General features: G+C 36.8%; 1 protein-coding gene across 2 annotated transcripts in view; it reads right to left on the bottom strand.

The window, feature by feature from the left end:
* Positions 1-23,213, bottom strand: part of NAV3 (neuron navigator 3) — a 280,708-nt gene that overhangs the window by 27,020 nt on the left and 230,475 nt on the right. For both annotated transcript variants that reach the window (XM_026060183.1, XM_026060184.1), the window contains exons 19-24: positions 22,316-22,504; positions 19,836-19,888; positions 15,018-15,041; positions 12,668-12,745; positions 2,575-2,658; positions 955-1,066 (exon numbers count right to left, since the gene is read on the bottom strand). In XM_026060183.1, the coding sequence (XP_025915968.1) occupies positions 955-1,066; positions 2,575-2,658; positions 12,668-12,745; positions 15,018-15,041; positions 19,836-19,888; positions 22,316-22,504 (540 nt within the window). The remainder of the gene's footprint in view (positions 1-954; positions 1,067-2,574; positions 2,659-12,667; positions 12,746-15,017; positions 15,042-19,835; positions 19,889-22,315; positions 22,505-23,213) is intronic.

Here is a 23,213-nt window from a genome sequence, read left to right as displayed (position 1 = left end):
GAAGCATATAGGCACTACTTGACTTGTAGCAGGACTAATCAGAGTTCAGATGCTACTTTCTAATACACTATGATGGAAATAGGCAGGCAGGAGTTCATTAAAAAGGAATGAAATAATAAAATAACCAAAAAGTGGAGAATATTAGAAATAGTTGCTGAGGCTTTTGAGTTTCAATTTCTTAAAAGTCTCTAATAGCTATATTATAATCACTGGAAAATATTCTTGCAGACTATAACCACCAATACCAAGGGAAATTACTTTTTAGATTATTTTTTGCTTCCTAGAAGTTAGCTTTGCTATACTCAAGCCATGTAATAAAATGACCTTAGGGCAAACATTTAAATAATGACCTCTTTAAAGAAAGATCAATGACACTCTCGAAAATGAGTGCTGCTATCATTTTTCTTCCTCAAGTAATTCCTTTGCTGTTGCTTATCAACAGGCATTTTTGAAGTATGTATTTATCATGTGATGTCTGTCCAACTGCAATGACAAATTAATTCGGCATCTGAAATTTAAAATGCCTGCTTTCCTCCGCTGATTTGATACTTCTAGAATAAACAGAAATGTCAGTCCACCTCTCACTAACAAGTACAATAATTTTCAGAGCTATATCTTGTTCTGGATTCCAGTTTATATCCATGTTTCATCATAGCACTTCACTACTGCCTGGGACTTACGTCAATATACAACTGTGGCAACAGGGTTAACTCTTGATACCCAGTGACTGACTCCAGGCCGCACAGCTCTGAGAAGATGAGACTCCAGGAACTCTGTGGCAAATAGGAAGGGCAAGCAAGGTTCCCAGCTGTGCAAATACCACAAGTATGCCTAGCACTGACTCCAGAATGCACTTGCCCTTGCAACAGAGTCCCCAAAACAACAGGAAAGGAGTGACTTAGCTTTTCTCTGGGGAGAAGCTCCGTATTTATTTTACTAATGACAAAAGCATACCTTTGTGGGTATGATCAGGACCGTTCAAGGCTCCTTGAATAGCAGCTTGTGCAGCAGAATTCTGGGCTTTCAGCATTTCAATGGTTTCACGTAGTTCTATAAGCTCAGATTCCTGTGGGAAAAGCAAAGAGAGTTTCAAAATACATGGCACAAGAACAATGTGTGTCTAAGCTAAAAAAAATGACAAGATAACAGTGGTCAAACTGAAGCCCACAGAATTGTTTGGGTGAAAGTAAAGCAACACTAATTTCAAGTAGAATGCATATTTTCTCTGCAAAGCTATTAAACTCAATTAACGTATCCTTTTGCATTTATTCTATATAAAATATTGTGATATTTCAAGGAGAAGAAAACATTCTATTGATAAAGACTAACCTAAAAGGAGGCTTAAACTGAATATTCATTATAAAGTTAAGAATTACTCCCCTCCAAATTTTATTGCCAAAAGTACAATGAAATAATTTAAATTACATCCTTTAGCATGTGTTGCTGCTGCTTATTGGACAAATCCTAACCTGAATTTCCGTATCTTTCAAAAAATTTTAAATGCTAAGCAATACATCAATTACTAAAAAATGTTTAATATTAACTGTCCTATAACTTAAAGGGAAATTACTCTGCTTCAGTGCAGCAAGTTCTATATTGGAATGCACAGCCAATTTTAATTAAAAAATAGCTTTTATTACAGCTGCATTAAATCTGTTCTTCCAGCCCTTATTTATATAATGAGGATTAACGGAATTTAATCTCAACAGTAGAGAAAAGAAGAGAAGGAAAAAGACATGTTCCAAATCTTTTGGGAGACAAGCTTGCTTATGAGATGATTTGTTTCAATGTCACTGCTTAATCTCTTCTCAAAGGAGAACATTCTGAGGGAAATTATACTTTGTAAAATAGTCCAGTGTTTTGGTTTTAATAAAATTCCATTGTGGTGTTTTGCTTAAGATGAAAAAAGGAAAGCAATACAATTATTTCCTACCCAGTTCACAATGAATCTTACCATATTTCATTTGATGGTGCTTGACCAGACTGTGAAATGTTATTTTGATAGACAGGTGAACGACTTGCACCCTCTTAGTCCTGAGCTTGGTACAAAGCCTCATATTAAATTCACTAGCTATCAGGTTTAGATTTTTTTCAAAACAGTCACAACAGCATAGCGAAAAACAAAGCTGTTTTTTAGTGAATAGGATAGCCAACCTGTATTAACACTCTGAATGGAGTCATTTTTCTCTTCTTAACATTTTTTCCTTCCCATAATTTTAATTTTCTGACAATGTTGTCAGGCTCAAATGAAGTACTCCAGTACGTTATGACAAGTCTTTGTTATAAGATCTTTCAATATGGATTAAACCTAGAGCCACACGTTTTAATTAAAAACTGGAAACGAAAGATTTTTATCTTTAAACTATTCTATGATATTGTCTGGGTAAACCTGATGCTGCACAGCTTTATTCTCCTGGAGCCTTATGAAGATTTGATCAGAACAGCTATTAAAGAAAGATCTGTCTGTCTTATTGTCACAGCTGTCCCTGTTCCCTTTCAGTGTTTTCTAAACAAAACTCTAATAAAATCTGATGACTATTTTCCACATTAGAGCATCTGCTTTGGTAAACGCACCTTTTGTTCAGCTGTCATTGTTAGACTTTGCAATCGACCGGTCATATTTCCTAAGCTTTTTTCGAAAGCTGCCACTAGATGAGCCTATGAAAGAAACAGAAGAAAACATTTGTTGGGACAAGGGGTCTTAAATGTACTTTAAAACTTTCAAGAATATGAGGAATGTTTCATATATTTTGTCTAGACAAACAAAATTGGGACTTTTAAACCCAGTACTCCCACTCTGGGCTTTCTCCCATATCTATTTTATTATTTTTTTCCTCCAAGCTCATCATCTCCAACTCTTTTGTATTAGCTTTAAACTCAGAATGAACTAACTTGGGTATGTGAAGAAGCCAAGTTAGTACAGGAGTCCTCAGGCTTCTTTAGCCTGCAAGGAGATTAGCTTAGGTATCTCTGCCTGGAAACAAATTATAGATTTAATGCCTTGCTTTGACTTTAGTGATGTATTGGCCAAAAAAAGTCACCTTCCAAATAGAAGTCCAGGAACAATTATTTTCAATTACTGAACACTTCAGAAGAGGAATTCAAGTACTTTATCTTAAAGGGAAAGTTTTAGGCTCCTAAATAAAACACTCCAGAGGAATCCATGGAATCAAACAAAAGAATCGTGATTACTTTTATAAAATGTCATTGCTTGGTCTATTTCTCAAATATTGTTTTTATTATATATATTAATATATTGATTTTATTATACATATTCATATATATGTATAAGTATTTATACATGTGTTTCTATATATATATATAAAAGACAATCTTGAAAATTGTAACTCCTATTTTTCAATGAGAAAAGTGATAAAACTGAAACTGATTAAAAAATGCCTTCTTATAAAAAGCTTCACTCTATTTTCTAACAACATTCAACATATACTCTATGCAAGCAAAACATACACAAAGGTTATGTCCAACTCTTTTGTCGTTCTAATTTACATTTAGATTTGCAGGCAGAGAAGGGCAAGGGTTCAGAGAGAAATCACCAAGCTAAGCTAGGTTGTACAGCTAACGGAAAATGAGAATTTAACTTTTATGAAAAGCCACAAAAGCCCAAATCTCCTGTCACAAAACCAAACAGTAAAAGCAGAAGGAAATATTTATTTTCACTCTTCAATTTCAAGAGTGATAATAGGCAAAGTTTTCAAACATAGATACTACAATACACTTGGAAATGTAATTCAGAGAGACCATATTTATATGCACAAATGGATTAACTGAGCTTCCTCCTTAGGAAAATTTATTTCTTTTTAGTACACCAGTATACACACACAGTGCCTGTCAAATTTTTCAGGTACAAATTTGCATGCTTGTGCAAACATAGCTAAAACTGTTCAAATGTGCCTGATGGTATTGGTCAGAAGAATAACCAGAAAAAGACATAGCCCAAAAAGTTTTCTGCTATGCACTTAGGAGAAAGAAAAGAGGTTTTTGCCACCTTGCTCTGTATTTTATTCCTCAAATAAAAAAAGAAGATCAGATATATGACAGTAGCCCACTTCTGTTCCTCCACTTCAGAACTGTTATGTTGTCAGGTGGCTTTTATGTTGTGTAAACCATTCCCCATTGCTATAGAGATTTCAGTATCTTGTAAACTCCTTCTTATGACAGTGAATGATACAATTAGCAAATAATTTATTTAATTATGTATGGATATAGTGGTCAAACCATCTGCTTTATGCATACACATGAGGATCTAGATTATACTTCATGTCTTACTGATAATTCTTTCAGTAAAGAATATGTACCCCAAGGACTAACTTTTGATAAACATGAGCCTAGATACATATGCAATTTCTTAAGGATTAAGTAGTAACTGTATATATTCCTGGCTTAACATATGTTGCTTAGGCTATATTCTTGAAGTTATAATTTTAAATAAAATGAACTCAGCATATGTGTTGAATACAAATCTGACACTTATCAGTCAATATAAGGTTACTCTTGTCGGTTTGGAAACTGCAGACTTTGGCTGTTCCCACTGCTCTGTCGCTCTGAGGAGAAAAAAGTAACTGCCCTTTAGCAACAGTAGTTTTGAAGCGTACTTCTACTGAAATAATTAGCAGCATATTATAAGCCTCCAGACTATCTGTGGTGGTTGAATTGTGACGCTGACGACAACCGACCCAGAACACCATCAGAAGTGGAGCAGATGCGCTATCACAGAACTGTGGGCAAATGTCTCTGTCACATGTGTTTAACAGGAAGCTAATGGAGCGCTCTGTTCACTGCCTCATGAAAAACCCTGTGGCTAGCCTGATGGCCCATGTGTCTGCCTTGCTGTGAGACTAAAAACGGGTATTGAGGGCTCGAAGAGAGGAATCACTTGCTTAATTATGCATTACTTCTATCATTTTTTCACAATTATACAGTGGTAGCTACAGTTCCTTATTACATAACTGTATATATGTACAAAGTATTTTCCCATTCCTTAGCTACAGCTTCAGCATATATTGCGCTGAAGTTTGATTACACGAAAAATAATCAAAAAGCATCATTACAAACGACACCAGGCATCCCTGAAACTATCATGTAATAGCGTGAAAGTCTCTAGAGAAAGACAGCCATGTCACAATTACAGATTCTTACTCAAATTAAGCCCACGATAGAATATATTATCTCAGTCGTAAACATAATGGGATCAAGATGATGATGGATTTCTCCTAATTCATTTGAGATAAAGACTATGAAGTTTTTATTTGCTAATATTAAAGAGTCATAATCGAAAGGCCCACCAGCTGACCACTATTCCAGAAATAACTTGCAGTTGCATCATCCATTATCTTAAATGTTTATTGTAACAGAACACTGTTCTATGAAATACAGAGTGTTAACCTTTAAAGTGATAAACTGTGCTACTGTTTCCCAAGGTAAAAAACACTTATTTATTCATCAGTCAAGGGAACTATTAATTGTTGAATTCCCAGACAGATTTGTCCCAACAGAAATACTATGTTACAAAATAATAAAAGTTAGTTTGAAAAGGCTAAACTTACTTAAAATTATATGTGTGCATATGTATGTATAACACATATTCCCATATAAGATCAGACTTTGTATTTAAACAAGCAAATTCAAAATTATTTGAAAATGTCAAACAATTGAAATAGATGAAAGAAGCTACTGTGACTTTAAACAAAGGTCATTAGAATTTTAAAATTCTAATTGCATACTTCTTTTACATTTATGAATTTGGTAATTGATTTTGATTGAATTGTTAAAGATTTTTTCATATCAGAGACTGAGGATTTTTTACTTTATCCAAAAAGAGCCATCCTTTCATTCTAGAGATAATATTGAGAAAAAAAAATTTTTTTCATGTATTACAGCCCGTCTCTCACACCTCAGAAATCTCTGTGTTACATATGGCAGTTGCATTTATGGCATATATCATTTGAATACCATACAAAACAGTCTGAAAATTGAAGGTGCTTCAGATGACTCCTAACATAGAAAAACATTTTCATAATTGAATGCAGCATTTGCGCTTGGATATACACTGGAGCTAGAGTCAAGTAATAGGACATTATTGTAAGTACGCCTACAGCAAAATAAATGCATTTTTAACATGATCTATATGTTAGATACATAGATGATATACAGTTGTTAATTTGCAGATCCATAATATATGGATTAATTTTGCATTCTGTTGACACCTGAAGTTCCCATTGGAAACAGCCAAGGAGACATATGGTCAGGGAGTGACTTCAGTGCTAAGTCAGATGACCAGATTTGATTTAAAACATTTCCTCCTTAATAAAAAATCCCCACTAGCCAACTCCAAATAGCCCTGCTTTTAGATTTACAGCCCATCTTGAATGTGATGTTTGCGTATCCAAAGACTATTGGGGTGACGCGCTTTGCAAGCTGAACTGCTGCGTTCAACCTTATGAAATAAAAGCAAATAAGGAAATTTCCTCCCACCTGACATGGCTGAATGAAAGGAGGTGTGAGAGGCCAGAAGGGAGCTGGCTGACTGCAAGCAGCAACTGTACATCTGTTGACCTCCTCTGTTCGCCGCCTGCTATGATCTTGGTGTTTGGCTGCAGGATAGTGGTTCAGAGCTGGCCAAACCAGAGCATCAGTCAAAGAGCCCCCTCCGCTTTCTAGTGGCATCCTGGGGCTCCTACGGTTTGCAAGGCTGCACCCTTCAGCTTTGTACGCTACAAGGCACTGATCAAAGTCACTCTGAACAAGCAGGCTTCAGGCTGCTGGAAGGAATTTGAGCCCTTGTCAGTCACGCGGGAAGTCTGCTGGTTGGACGCTTGCTGAACTGAAAACGGCCCTTTCTTAATTAGGAGGGAGATTTGCCCCTCAGTAACATCCAAACAAGCAGTAGAGGAAAAGCCAGAATCTCAGAAAAACCGTAAATGAGGCATCCAAACAGCAGCTAGACCCTGTACGGATTTAATCATATACAGGCAAAACCCTGTGGGGTTAATCAAACGAAATAAACTGCTGAAATCAAGCGCAGTACTGGAGTCCAGTTAACAAAACCTGCATAATAAATGAAAGCAAGTAAGAGATGTCTCAACAGGGGCTTCCAAAACACCTGAGAAATGCTCAACCTTGCAGCTGACAGGTTTTGAAATAAAGTAATACATAAGCAAAGGCCTGACAAAATGGGTCATTTTGCAACCCGACAGACTTGTAATGACACATGTACTTCAGAAGTGTCACCAGTCATTTTTTGCAACTTAGCAAGTAAAGAAAAGATGCAAATAGTGTGGGAATGAGATGGATTATGCTCTTTTTTTCACTTCCATACAGCATTTTTACTCAGTTCTATCAATCAAGGAAATGGTAACAACAAATTTAAGCCTGAGATAAACTGTGAGGGAACAGGGCTTCTTGCTCTTAAAGGTAAGTTTCCTTCTCGAGACCACAGTGAGGAAGAAACGGCTGCCTATTTTCAGACACTGAGAGTAAAGAAATTCAGGAGAGCTCGGGACTAAAGCTAAGAAGATGATTGTATTTATAGCAAAGGCACCAGAAATGCCTGAATAATTTTCTAGTCAGTAAAAGGTACCAACCACAGAAGACATACTGAGGCTGCCAGAGATGGATATATCCACAGAAAGTTAGGCAAAGTGATTAAACAGTTTTCTGCAGAAGAGTTACTGTTCAGTCAGACTCCAGCCTACTGGAGCGCAAGTGTGACTCAAAATGAGGGTCACAATAATATTATTCATTTAGAGACCAAAACGTGCTTTTTGATTTCTTCATTATGGATAAATTCCAGCTTTTGAGATTAGGACTATTTCTCCTTTACATGCCAGGGACTGGTGAAATATATCTCTCAGATTAGGAGATAAATGATATCCATGTAAAACATGTATTTACTTTATAGATAAGACTGCTAAGACAGTACAAGTTAATGAAAATTAAAAGCCCACCTGGGTTTGTCATAAGTTTGTCATATTAAATCAGATACTTGTTAATCACTCTCATGATCTTTGTGAAAAGTATATAATTGCTTGCTTCTAAGTATCAATTCTGTAATTAGGCTAAGTTTCACAGACCATACCACCAAAGGTTATACATACACTCTATATTCAAGGCGATTTTTACTCTTGATGTTTAATCGACACTTCATAGAATTTATTCATATAAAGCGCTCAAAGGACTGACAGAATTAGTACTAACACATTGTCCTTAGAGAGTCTCTTTTGACCCTTTGGACTTACGTGGAAGTGTTTTCTTTCACGCTTTACATCTTCTGTACCAGAAATAGCAGAGAAAGAACTTAGAACCAGACTTACTGTGCTCAACGATTTTCAGTCTTTGGTTTTGTAAAGTATCTCATGACAACATCCTGAAAATATTAACTTATAAAGTAATATCTAGTTTTCATTTAAGATTGTTTTCATCATGAAGGTATCTATATCCCTTGTTCATGCCTAGAGAATTTGAAACCACTAAGTTTCATGCTCCTGACAAGTTTAATTTTAAGGGAAATTCCACATGTTGGGGATTTGGAAAAAGGAGAGATTTTTCTGGCATCATTAAAAAACCCAAGTACTAACAGGATCAGCTTTAGGGTCGCTTACAGGTTTAGAGTTTAAGGACTGTCTCCAGAGAGATGGATTAGAAGGTAGCTGACACAGTCAAAAGAACATGATTAAATTAACATTTATGTAACATATGACAGGTATGCATGTATAGGTATGCACGCAAGCACATATGGGTTTACAAATACGGTACTTAGAATAGTTAAATGCAGATGTACACATGTATTTTTTTTTTAACTGTCATGTTGAAAATGTTACCCTTTGAACTAGACCAACATCATTCTTCACTGCACCCCCAGCATTCTGCATAGTGGGGATCTGGTTCCAGCCCTGCATGGGACCAGATCCCCAACCAATACAAGATGAGTTAAACGCATCAAACTTAGGTCTCACCCATACAGCAGAATTAGTTTGAGTGAAAACCAAACCAAAATGAAACTATCCATTTTTAGCTTGACTAATTCTCTTTGTAACGTGGACCAAATTCAGGGTCAAACTCAATTTAATTGTAACTTGGACTAGACTTTGAAAACTTGGCCACAATAGCTAATTTTATGAGAAAACAGTCTGCGCAGAATTCACCACACACAAAGGAATACTGGCCAGAGATATAGGCAATGACTTCTAACTTAAACTGGGGAGAAATCAGACACAACTGGCCAAAACACACCAAACAGCAGCCTCATGGGTTCAGCTGTGTAAGAGAACGCCCTGCCACCCTTTTATTTTATTGCTCCTTGCTACTGGATTAGAGATTACAGCATTGTTGGGGTGACTAGAAGAGGATGGAGACTAAAGAGAGTCATGTTTCAACTCTCAACACATCAGCAGGAAGAAATATGCTGGTGTTTGCTGTTCAGAACAAGGGAAGGAGAGAATTGCAAACCATCTTTCTGCCTCCTCGGTAAAATGAGGCATGGTACTGAGAGTCCCCAGTTATCACTGACAGTGTGGCTCCCAAACTAGCTCTACTACAGGCATCTGAGCACAGGCCTACTGCAGGCAAACATCTTAGGTTTACTAATAGGGCACCACTGCTTGTAGGGATCAAGCTCATACCTCTGTTTAATACTACCTTGTGTTGCGTTGCATTAACAGGGCACTCAGAGTTAGTGCAGGAATCTCTGTGGTTGTGCTTGCTAAAGGCTCAGATCACAGCCTGCTTCCACGTGTTCTCCATGGCAAGACAGAGCTGCTGCACCACCAGGTTTTGTAGAAAGAAAAGTGCCATGTGAGGAACAACAGACTTGTTAGCAAATACGACTACCGGAGACATGCTGGCTTAGCTTTTCTGATGTTCATTTTAGTTTGTTGCTCTCAGGATAGGAAAGTAAAGAATCGCCCAAGTAAAAATCTACCCATCAAAGATGAAGATTACAATGTTTTACTTCTAAAACATGCAAGAGAAGGAATCTCATTCCCAGGATACAGACACTAGCTATAATTTTGCAAATGAATAGTCCAACTCAAAATTTAGTTTTTGAATTTATGAAAACACAGGATTCCAATATTGCCTGCTTCATTAGTTTATTTTCAGAACTCAAAACAGACTGGAGGGCAAATCTATGCCAATATAGAAAGACAGACACTCGTGGGTGTTCGGCATCCACCTGAACTGAGCAGGAAGAGCTAAGAGCAGCTTTTCCACATTTTCACATATGGCAGTCCTAAGAGAACAAGCAGGTTTCACACCGCTAGGGATTATTTTCCCAGCTGGAACACAGTACTACTTCACGGAATGAAATTTCCTTAATGAATTAATGAATTTCTTTAATGAATTTCCTTAAAATAATGGCAGTAGCTATAGATCTAAATGCTCAGTATGTCTATGTTTGAAGAAAGTCACTCTAAAAGTCGTCCAAGACATCAGGAAACTGTTCTCTCAAAAAAACCCACAAAATGATACTCTCTTGCAACTACATGTCAGCTTTCCTCGGGAATGGTAACTCTAGTTATATTCTGAACTGCATTAAAAAAAACTCACTACAGATTGCTCCATAACTATCTGGTAACTCCATCTGAAACCATAGTAACCAGACAGGATTTTAGCTCACATTCTCTATATTGCATTATTTTCTGATAATGTGTTCAATAACTCATATCAGTACTGTATGACTATTGGAAGGAACAGCAGGGAGCTCTCTGTGAAATAGCCCAGTTTCCATTAGTTCTATACCAGCACAGTTACTGCAGCATGTGAATTCCATACAGAGTTGTATATTGTTCTTCCCATCTAGCTGTATTTTGAAGGACTTATCTTTGCAAAATGGAACTATAATGAATCCTATCAAAAGCTTCAATTCATGCCCTTTCTTTGGTTGTGTTTCCCTGTTTTTAGTTTGGGGCTTTTTTAAATTGATTCTGAGGAAAGAGTGGACCTGGACCAGACAGAGCTGTTGTCACGTCCAAAGTATCTAATTATTCATTGCTCTCTCACTGATAGGATCAATATAGTTGTGGTTCACCATCTGCCACTGTTCCTAAGCTTCTTGCTTTGCTTTGAAGTGTTCACCTTGCAATGGAGGAAGACAGCTCCTAAGGCATGCTTGCTTATACAACCCACTGACAACTCTGAAGAATAAACACAAAATATTAAACTGAGATTTAAAGGAAAGCCAGTAATTTAAAGTTCAAACATAAACTGACATTCAAGCCAGGTTCAACAACCAAGTTGGCAGGTATGGCACAAACTGCAGTTTATCTTGGTGTAATCATAGCCAAGTACAGTTTATCAAAACTACAGGTCACAGATTCATGTAGCACCGTAACCCCCAAAATACTACTAGCACCTTTTTAATAGTTTAATCAGGTTTAATTAGCAGGTTGTAATGCACTTTATAAAGGACGTAAGAATTATTATTCTATTTTACTTTAGGCTGGCAATTAGGTTTCTAAACAATCAGTGACATTCTTTCAGTCTGTTTTGCCAAGATGGAGTTTGACAAATTCATGAAAACAATTATACCATATAGTTGCCTGCAATTTCTAGTCCTCCATTCCTACTCTACAGGAGGTGGAGGCACAGACAAATCTACTGCTAACCAGAGGGAGTTTATGTGTAAGTTATGTATACTTTTCTACATTTGGCTATGTCTACATTGTCACACTTGCCAGCCGTAATTTCACCTCAGTGAAAGTCAAATCAACTCATTTTGCAGACATTGAAGGAAAGGCAAATTCATTATTAAAAAATATTTTTTAAATTTTTTAGCTAAAATTTGATACAGTGTTTATCAGAATTTTCTTTTTTTTGCTCAGCACACTGCAGAAAACCTGCAGAAAACTGCATCATCTTTATGAAGCTGATGTGAGTTGCTTTTTTAGTGCGTATATCACTCAATACATTAGCAAAAAATTGCTCTTCAGTCTCAAAAAATGCAGTAGCACGTGGACTGTGACAGTTTAATATCCACTCCAGTGACGGAATTTTCATGATGACTCAAGATCAGATCATTTGGATGACATGTAACGGAAAAGTCTCTCATCATTACTGTGAGTCACAGTTTGTTACTGATCTCTGATCTGTAGAGAGTACATCCTCATACATAATACCTAAATTTTATATGTCTATATACAGTTATATGTATATATACATATCATATACATATACACACACATATACATATATATGTGTGCATATACATCTACATATACACATATATACACCTAATAGCTAAATAAAATAGTTTGGTGGCTTCGTGCCACTGAGCTTGAGTCTGCCGCTCTTACTTCTGGTGAATCAAATGAAAATTTTAAGACATTAAATATTACATTTAAAATTCCCCTTAGGAAACAGGTGTAACAAAACAAAAAAACATTATAACCACTATTGTTTCCAGAACTCTCAAGTCATTTCCACTGAAGACATTTCCACTGTGTTTAATTACAAAATTTCTTCTGCTTGAAGTTGAGGCAAAGGGGATCTTTAATGAAATGACTGATTTTAAAAACATCAAGATTAATAAATAATAAAATTCTCCCAAAGCAGATGTTGGTACCTGGATTGAATAAGAGCTATTAGCAGATCTGGAAAAGCATTCTGTGTTTGTTTTAAGTACTGTTTATCATCATATAGCAAAAATACTTACATTTGCTGAAAGCTGGGATGTGAGGGTAGCAACTTTTTCCTGTGATGCAACCAGCTCTCTCCGTAGTTTCTGAATTTGCTAGATATGAAAACAAACAGATTCCGGTCGGTATTTCAGCTATTTCCTTTTATTGTTTTTTTTTAATTATTTTCTTAAAGGACCCCTAATATGTTTATAAAATCTGAATTTCACAAGTTTTAATCTCAAAACTATTCAAAAATACAAATTACTAGAAGATGGCACTTACACTGCGCCAACTGTTTTCTTGCACTTAGGCAGTGTATATACTAGGATCCCACTTACTGGAGCACATACAGGCAAATGTTTAATCACTCTGTATTTACAAGACCCTGTTTGCACATGCAAATGTCACGTTCTTTTATCAAATTCCTTAAGCTCCAAACAGATCCTTAGCCTAATCAATGACAGGAGCCCTTGCTCGTGAAAGAATCTGGGTGAGGTTCATCTTGCCTAGCTATAGACATGTGATGCAGCTGACATATGCTAAATGTCTACATTAGAATGAGAAGTGCCAAAAAGTACTCCCCCACTGCCTGGCATGAAGGAGATTTCAGTGACTAGATCAGACACAGATGTCTACCTTGTGGATGTCTAAAGTTAGATGAGGTACAGGAATGTGGGTACTTCCCACATGCCATGCAATTCAACCATGCAGCCTGTTTAAACCATATATAGCTTTCAAAAACTTGCTGGTCAACTTCAAAAAAAGTAGCTTAAATGTGCTTGTTGATACAAAAATAAACTTACTTCAAGAGTCTTCTCCTGTATCCTTTTATGAAAAATAGGATCCTTAGGCAAAGTTCAGCTAGAATAGATATCTAGCATGAAACTCATGAATCATTTTAAGCTCACTTAACCCTACTTTAAATATGATATGGACCCCCATTCTTGCATTGAACTTTAGTACAGCATAGAGTTTCACTTTGAACCCCTTTCATATTCAGACATAAAAGGAATTATTCCACACTAGGGAAGTAAAACGGCTAAAACCAGCCTAGGAAAAGGAGTAGCTAACATTCACACACTAACACTTGCATTAGTAAAGACTATTGCAATACTTTAATCTTATGATTCCCATGAAAATCAACCGGGAAAATTGCACATGCTCTAAAAATGAGGGGTACTTGCACATCTGTGATACGGAGGTATCTACATCATTTACACTAGCTCAAAGCAAAGCACACAGATTACTGAGCTGTTCTGCATCCCAGACTGTTACTTTTCATTTTCCAAGATGTCTCTTTGGTTTTCAGTAACAATTATTTGATCTTCCTACTTAAACTATATTTTCATCACATTCCAGCAGCTATACAAAGGCAGTTCTCGTGAAGTGCTGTTCCACGTCTCCTGCGAGAGCATTCACAGAGCTCACCTTCTAGATATCAAGAAAACATCATGCAGAAACATACAAACAAGAAAGCTTGTTTCACCTCTGTGCACAAGGAAATAAAAAGAGGAATTGCCACTTACATTATTGAGCTACAACACACTTTTTAGCTCCTTTGCTTTAACTTTCAAAGGAACTTAGAAAAGTTCAGGTAAAAGTTGTATTGAACTATACTGTGGTAAGTAAGGAAGGAAGAATATGTTTATTTGTCTGTTCATCTTCCTCCAAACGTTAAAAAATCACCATCCTTTTTTGGTCAACTTATTGTTTGATTACAATAGTAAAAAGTAGGAACACAATAAACACAGGAGTCTGGAGGCACGTAGTTCTGTGAAGTGGAAGGGCACCCCTTGGTGCTGCATTTTATTGCTGCTACTCCCCGGTGCCCTTATAATACAACTAGTACTTCATTTTGAGAAAGGCTGTAATTGTATCCAGCTGCTGACCCAGTCTTGTTACCCATTCCTATATACTGTGAGGAGAGAGAAGCTGTTTTCTATGTCAGAATTGATTTATATCTGAAATCAATCTGCATTTCTCTGAAATTCATCAAAGCAATCGGTTTCAGAAATTTAATACAATGCAAAATATAAGTGATAGAAGTTCAAAGTGAACATTTTAAGTATTTCTTCTCCTGAAAAGCAGTGCATTACTGATCTGCACAGACCCTTGGATCCAATAAACAGAATGGTATTAAATCTGAAATCAGACATATCACAGCTCCTCCACTCAGAAGTCCGATTCTCATTGATTCTTCACATCTTTTCAGAACCTCAGCCAGAAAGCATTCTTCAGCATGAATGCAAAGAAAACATATTCTAGTGCAGCTACAACACTGTCTTTTCCCTAGCAACTCAGAATTTTAGCCATTCTGAATAACCAATAAACTTTCAAATAATATCATACAAATATGTTAGTATAAAAACACAGAAAAGTTTTTACCTCTGAATGTGCCTTTTCTTCTGCCTGGAAGAAAAGAAAGAAAAAAAAATGATTTAGAAGCAATGTGAAACATAATTACATTAATAGAAAATAAAAGCCAGCTACATTTAAGTGAAATGAATAGCTTCACAGATTCATTACATTCAAGGAAGGTATGCTGTAGAAACAATAAGTGGAATTCTTTTCAACTTACTTGGAAAAGCTCCAACTGAAAATGCAAAGAGTTTGCCAGCATACTGACTGCTGGGCTGGGGGGGTTTGCACTTAAAAGTAATTTCTTCCATACAAAGTACTGACCAAAATATTAAGATGGCCTATCAAGGAATGTTAAAATTTTAGTTCAGGTTTGTTAATAATATTTAATAACTTCAGGTATTTTCCATATTGTAAAATGTTGTGTCATATAATGATGTTAAACTTCTTATTTACTCAGCAGACTTTTTCAACAAACCAAGAAACTAAATTATTACAAAGCAAACCTTTGAAAGTCTGCTAAGACAAAAGTTGTTAAATTTGTAAGCAAGTAAGTAGTCTAACTTAGGAGGCTTTTGTCAGATTGAAAAATCTCACTTCAATGGGATTCCAAAGGAAAGGAAAGACATGCCAGGAGGAGAGGAATCTCTTCAGATCAAATAGGAATCAGTTAGTGTACTGGAAATCAATCTACCCAGTGATCTGAGGTGGCCCAAGATCAGAGAAGTGGTCTGACATTGTCCTATTTGGAAGAGAAATAATCAGTAACAGAAAAATGTGGGTAGAAGAATTAGCTGTAGATACCCTGAGAAAGGCTAAGAAAACCCAAGGTAAGAGTTTCTCAGAAAATTCCCAAATAGATATCTGACAGTACTGGTGTTATTACAAAAGAATATAACTGATTCTTGGAGTCCCTTTTAAGCACAACTTTGGTCTTGTTCTAATTTTAATAACTGATAGATATGTTTTCTTTCCACACTTGGTGTAGGGGCAGAAAAACATTTAGAAAATACCTCTTTCAATAAATGTTAATCTGCTAATAGTTACTAAAAACACTGAGATGCTATGATATTTCTCTGTGCAACACTTGGAATCGCTCTTAGCTGAAATTACTGTAACATCTGATGCATCACCACATGGGAAGGATTTTGAATCATGATTTATTGGTCAGCACTGATGTGACACGCACAAATACTAACTTTATGATCAATGTTCACAAAAGGGCATCTGCCTACAGCAGGAAATTGAAAATCTATTCTCACTATTGTTACTTCAAATGTAGCGTGTGGACAATCATAGAGGATCAAGAAAGACTATGTCCTCTTATGAATTCTACTGGGCCAGGAAAAGCCAAAAAAGCAAAAATTCAGGGGTGGTGACCTTTTACTGAAACCGCCACGTGGGGACCTGGCCCTTCATCCTTAGACTGTTGTCCCCCACTGATGAAGGAAGTGCTGCATGTTACTAGCAGGTGACTCCCTCACTGCAGAGAAGTGTTGCCTCTCCCCCACAGTTCAGAGGCAGCTTCCACAAGACATCTTCTGTGGACAGTGGAAGGGGTAAACGAAAGAGAAAGAACAGGATTCTGGGTGTATTATCAACTTAAAAAAATATAATCTGCAAACCAAATACAACTGAATAGTTTTCAGTTAAGAGTTCCTGCTGGCGCCATAATAATCCAGCAGCATTCAGTCTTTGGCTCACAGCATCAAAAGGCTCTAAAAGGAAATATGTATTTTTTTTTCTCTCTCTCTACTTCTCCATCATATCCATGCATCCCATCCTTACAATTTTTTTTTCTTTTTTTGAAGACTTAAAATATTAACATTCAAACTATGTCTCCTTTGAGCTTGGCTTAGCACAGCTAATGGAGACTAGGGAGTCTAAATGTAACTAATGCTGAAGAGCCAGTGAGAAAAACGCAGCAATTAACTTAAGAAAGTATGAACTGCAGTATGTGTCACCTACTGAGTAGGAGGAGATTAAAATTGGAGACAGCCTATCGTAACTCACTCTGTCACACATCTTTTTCAACTCCTTGGAGAGCTAGATGTATTTGCTGTCAAAACTGTGTCAGTGTAATACTACATTGACACAGTTTTAACAGTAAATACATTTAGAGTATCCTACAGTCTACTCACATCCACTTACATGGCATACTTCTCTGTGAAACAAGATGTTTGGCTCTGTACGTGCATGTCTCCACAAGCTAGATTTCTAAGCTATCCAGATAAATTCTGGAAACCCAAGTGCAAACTGAAAAGAAAGCCAATATATACAGAAAACACTGGTGAATGCATAAGTTGTGTCTCATTGGAGTTACTCATTGCAACAGCAGCAAATCATAAAATCTCTCTTCCAAATCTCATATTCTAATTCTCAAAGAAATAGTCTTCAGAGAATAACTTCAAACCTTTTAGCTGCCCTCTGGTAATTATACATAAAGATCATGACCTTTATTCAGTATGTTCTCTGAGTCTCTCCAGAGAGCACTGATTAGGCTGCAGAAAAACACTAGCACCAAGGCTTAAGGCAGTGCTTGAGAAGTCTGATAAATATCCTTGGCTGAGACCTGTAAGGAAAGGCAGCTGCTTTGGAATAGCTGTGCAGTGATTTTGGCCTGCATAAGTAAGGAAAACACCCAGCTCTTGTATTTCTCCTTGAAGCTACTAAGAGCTGAAAGTGAGTAATGTGTACCACACCTCTGTGAAGCTACCGCTTTCTGGAGGAAATGGGGCACTGCATCCCATGGCTGAACAATGAAACCCTGTTCGGTACTTTCTGCTGATCTGATTCTGATTGGCAACCTTTCATGTTTCTACCCCACTTGTGCATCATCTGATTAATTGCTGAAAAGTTGCTTAAACTTTTTTCACAGGATCAGCAGGACCAAGCAGGAGAAATTCTAATAAAGAATTATCCCTCAAGGTCAACCCTACTAATTTTATCATGCTAATTCTTTTCTTACCCTTTACAAATCTTTCTGTAACTTCATTACCCTGTCTACATAATCCATAATTTAAGGACTGTGGCTTAGCTGCCATGCGAATTTCCTAGTTTCAGAAGTTTCAGAAGCTATTTCATGGCCTTGCAGTATGACCTTGGATAAATAGTTTAAAGTTTCTTTTCCAGGAAAAATACTGTTCTCTAATACTGTGGGGTTCAGCTAATATTTCTGTATATATACATATATACAGCAAATACTCTGTAATCTTGAATGATAGCAGGTTATATAAATGTGAAATATTAGTAAATCCTTGCTACAATAAACAACTTCAGGACAAAGATATTCCAGAAACACCAACTGATCGAGTGCTGAAAGTATCTGGTGTCAGTCCATAATTTGATTTTTATCATCTATCAGTTTCATAACATTCTTCTAAAATTTGACATCAGAACTGAATTATAATTTTGGAAACTCCCCATGCAAACTGAACATAATGTCTCATAGAAAGGGAAACAGTAGCAAGGACTTTTCCACAAGCGAAGCATAAGTGAGAAGCTTTGCTTTGAATGTTAGTCATACCTCACACTGAAGCCAGTCTGCATGTACATTCTACCCCTCAAAATAATTCAGGGCTGGTCTATAAGGGGAGATTTGTGGACTGGAATTGCTCACAACTTGCTGCTAGGGGCTAGACAAACCTAATGCCTGAGTACCTGATGTTTTAGACATGCCATTGTGTAGACATTTTTAATGATACAACAGAGCTAGGAGAGGCACCATTGGGGCAGACATTATATCACTCTGTCCATGGATGCAACCTACTTCCCAAGCTAACATGAGTTAATACTGAGCTAGGGCTCCCAGCCGTACGAGTGGAACCATTGCACCAGACTGCATGGGCTGGCCGTTCCTGGGCAACTGGCTGCCAAGACAGAGCACACACTGGTGTTGACCCTGGGTAGAGGATCCCATGCCGTTCCTGGGATGTCAACTGACACTATTCAATACCTGAAAATATGGAGAGAAGACAGATTGTTCATGACTGCATAGTGTGAAAACAGAAAGGCGGGTTGCTCTTCCATGAAAATGGGCCCCTTGGTATCGCCTGTGACTGCAGTTAGCTAATAGGTTGCAAAGGAACTGCTGTGTTTTAGCAATGGAATGTCCAGACATGTTTAACTCCTTCCACATGGATCACTTCTTGCTAGCAGAATAACTGAAGCCACAAAGTATGCAGTAGATAACAAAATGATAGAAAAACAAAAAAAAATAGAAAAAAAAGTAACTTCCGCTTGGGACAGGAGAATACAATTAGTAATTAGTTAATTCTAAGTTAAACTAATTAAGATTATTTAATTTTAGACATTCTTCACCTGGAAGAAGTGTGTCTAAATTTATGTCATTTCTTTTCTAAATGCTGTCATTTTCAACAAAGATCAATAGATAGTTAAACTGAAAATTTTATCTCCCTTACCCTGAAACAACTTTGTGTTTTTAAAGAAGAGCATCTCAAATGGTGACAAGACAAAAACACTTTATAAATGGTGCAATCACAGAACTAGTTCAAAATGAGCAAAAGCACTCAAAATTATCAACCACAATAGCATGAAGACATTTACAGCATGAGGATTCCCCTGAAATTAGATTCCTAAACTATTACCTTCTTTTTAGCTTTCAAAATATACATGATGTGATCTCAGCAATTCTAAGTTAATTACTTAAAAAGATGCAAATGATGTATTTCAAAATAGCATAACAATAATACCAAAGATGAAAATAAATGTTCCTGTTTTACTGCAGTGCAATTTAATCCTTCTAAACCTCAAACTACTTTACTTTATGTAAAATCAACAAGAATAGAGGCAAGCAAAACTTTTTCCTAAAATGTCAATACTCACCGTAGAGTAGAGAGAGGATGTGCTGGAGACAAGTGATAATGAAGACCCATGTACTTTAAAAGGAAGAGAAATAATATGAAATATTGATGAAAGAGCATAAAACCTCCCCCACATAGCTCAGTAACAGAACATCGCTTCTTAAAACGAGAACTGATCTTCCACAAAAAACAGTTATTACGAATTATCAGTATAGAAAAGCTATTGTTATTTTTTCTTGCACTTGAAAAAATTGCTGTATACAGAAAAAAACCGCTTTCCTGTGTACTAGGTATGAGAGTAAGCCAGTGAGATTCAGTATTATTAGCTAGCAAACCAAGCATCACTTTTGTTGTTTTGGCAACCAATCACCTAATAAATAGACTCTTTAGAGAAACTAGAAATTGAGTTGTTTATATACCTGTCCAAAGCTGAGCAAACTGATTTTAATAAGAGACTATGCTTTGCAGAACAGTTTCGATTCCCTGGGGTAAGCTCCCAGGCTTTGCTCAGCTGGTTTCCTCCCCCAGCACAACACAGAAGAGCGCGTGCTGGCATCTGCAGTCTGTGTGAAGGTGTTACTGAGACATGTACTGACTATTTCCACTCATCATCACTAGAGTCAGCCTCAAAAGTGCTGAGTACGGACTGCAGGACTTCATCTCAAAAGGTGGCTCCTGGCCTCTATAGAAATGGCAGGTGAAGACTAAACTGAGACAAAATTGCCCCTTCTGCTTATGATGATTCTCCTGAACTTAAAAGAAGATGGTTTATGCCATTGCTTCATTTCATTTGTTCTTCAAAAGAAATTTGTTAACATTTATAATCTCTCAGTGTTTGCTAAATACATTATTTTGCTTTAATAACTATCTGGTGAGTCAGTATGCCAGGCTGACAAGACAAGAATACATGGACTAGACAAACAGAATTTAAATCTGATTTTATAACTGGGTAATTATTTACAAAGATTTGGTATACTGATAATTGAAATCCTCTTGCTTTCAACATCCCCATTTCTTTCAGTCTCTGCTTAGAAACTGTCAGCTAACCCCCCCATTCCGCTGTTTCACTCAGCGTCTCTACCATTACCTGTCTTTCTCTTCTTTCACTTTTCTTTCACTATAAGCTTCCTCAGAGTTCCTATCTTAAATAAATGGCCTTCCAACAGCATCATTTCATGTTACTCTCTAAAGGCCATAATCTGCTGAAAACTGCTGCTATTGCTGCACTGACTTCCACTTGCTCAGTTTGCTCATGGATCCAATCCAGCCGGATATGAAACATGACTAACGAAAATGCTTTCATCAAAGCCTCTGATCACCCATTACTGAAATATCAGATTTAACACCTCTTTTTCTATGCATATATTATTTGCCATGTTTTCTATTCATTCTTCCAGACTTTCCTTTGACGGTTCTTCCATTCCTCAGTGAAGGGTCTGTAGTCACTTCTGTCCTTGAATTATGTCATATGTTTCTGTGCAGTCAGCCACCATCTCTGCTGACAACTCACAACTCAATCTGTTCTGCACCCTACTGCTAGTATTACATATCCAGATGGCTGCCTGACATATCATCTAAACTACTGAAAAAGGTACTGAAAACTAAAAGTATTATTTGTCAGCTATTTCACCCAGGAAGTCTTGTTCCCTCTTATATCTCATAACTACGAGCTTTTGGGGAAAAAAGACTATTTTTTTTTGGCTTGTTATAAAGACCATTTGTTTTGTCTTCACTTAGCAGTAAGCAAGATGGAAGAGATGATGTTATAGTATGAATCTCTATTAATTTTTAGCTTTTTTAAATTAAACGGTGCGAGAACTTTCTACTTATGGGAATTCTGCAAACAATCAGATTTACCAAAAATGTTAAGCAAAAGAAATTGTTATGGTGCATTTAATTAAGGGTCATCAGATGCTCTGTGAAAACAAATGAACAAAAATCCCAGCCCCAAATTCCAGCTCTTGTACACAGCATTAAAGAAACCAGAAAGACTGCAATAACCTGCATAAACAAAGTAGTGTGGTCAGGTCCAAATGCAAAATTTAGGTGAAGAAATTCACATTCTGTTTGCTGTAGGAGGCTGCAGGGAAGTGCTGAAATGAAATGACTCCAAAGAAGGGGGATGGTAAGTGGCAATGACATTTAAAAAAACAGGGAATATAGAAGTAGGACTAAGAAAGCAGGGAATAACAGTAGTCAAGGTATGCTCAGGCACTCCAAATTTATAGGCAAAAAGAATAAAATCATTTTCCAAGAATGGTTTCCTTTGGCCTTTCCTCCAAAATTTCTAGGACACATTTATAAAGGATATACAGGTATGATGTGCTCTGTATTGCAGACTATTTTGTGAAATATCTTCCACACTCTGGGGTAAGGAAGTCCTGCAAGTCCATCTCAACAAATTATTTAAACTTTTATGTTGCTGAAGAAATGTTTTAAAATTTTACTACATTTTGGAGGTTCTCAGTTTTTTTGCTTATCCAAACAGCAACTCAGTCTTACCTTCTTCCATGCTGTCCCTGAATGAACCTGAATGACTAATTGCTCGTGGTCTCTCTTCTAAGGATGTAGCACTGCCACACATTTGGGAGTCATCATACAGATCAAATGAAGTGTCTTGTGCAGGGATGCTGTTTGAACGCATCATACTTGGTCCAGGAAGGTTAAACTGAGATAGGCTGGTTGGACTCACTGGAAGGCAAAGCTTTATTAATGAAGTACATTTCCACTGAATGGATTTTGATTCTGCACAAAATAGAAATGTAGTACTAGCATGGTTAGGTGGATTTTAAGCTGTTGAGAGAATGAAAGGCTTTTATTCCTCCATCCAAAGCCATGACAAAAGGGTGAAAAAGGTGATCTCCAAGGAGCTGGAGTTAGATGCAACTAATCCTGTAGAATATTCAGTAACACTAACGCTGGTGTCTGAATAAACACCTGTTCACTTTGACAGCCCAAGACAGAAAATCAATGGGAGAGATGAACCCCATAGATTCCGAAGTTAAAAAGGAGTAAGAAATTGTCATTTTTTTTATAAACAGCTCTTCTAATAAATCAATACCTGCATTTTTATTGTTTTATACACATACATTACTGACTGCAGTTAACACCAAAGCTTCATTGGCATAGGCAGGATATACCTATCCACTAATTTTCTTCAGCACCTACCACTGTATGAAGTCAAAATTCCTGTGTAAGCCAGTTAAATCTCATCATAAATAGAAGTAGTCTGGTCACTCATTGTTCAAATCCAGAACAGCTTTGATGAATCTACTTTAAACGTTTGGAAAGTCTGCCAGTAAAAAGGAAAGCCTGATCAGGTACTCAGCACCTAGAAGAAAAAGCTAATTGACTATCCAGCCAGTGTTTTGAACTTCTGTTTTAGATCAAGCAAGATGCG

Source organism: Apteryx rowi, unplaced genomic scaffold, assembly GCF_003343035.1.
Source record: "Apteryx rowi isolate R43461 unplaced genomic scaffold, aptRow1 scaffold_166, whole genome shotgun sequence".
NCBI classification, from domain to species: Eukaryota; Metazoa; Chordata; class Aves; order Apterygiformes; family Apterygidae; genus Apteryx; species Apteryx rowi.
The sequence above is the reverse complement of the archived record's forward strand: the minus strand, read 5'-3'. Positions and strand labels throughout refer to the sequence as shown.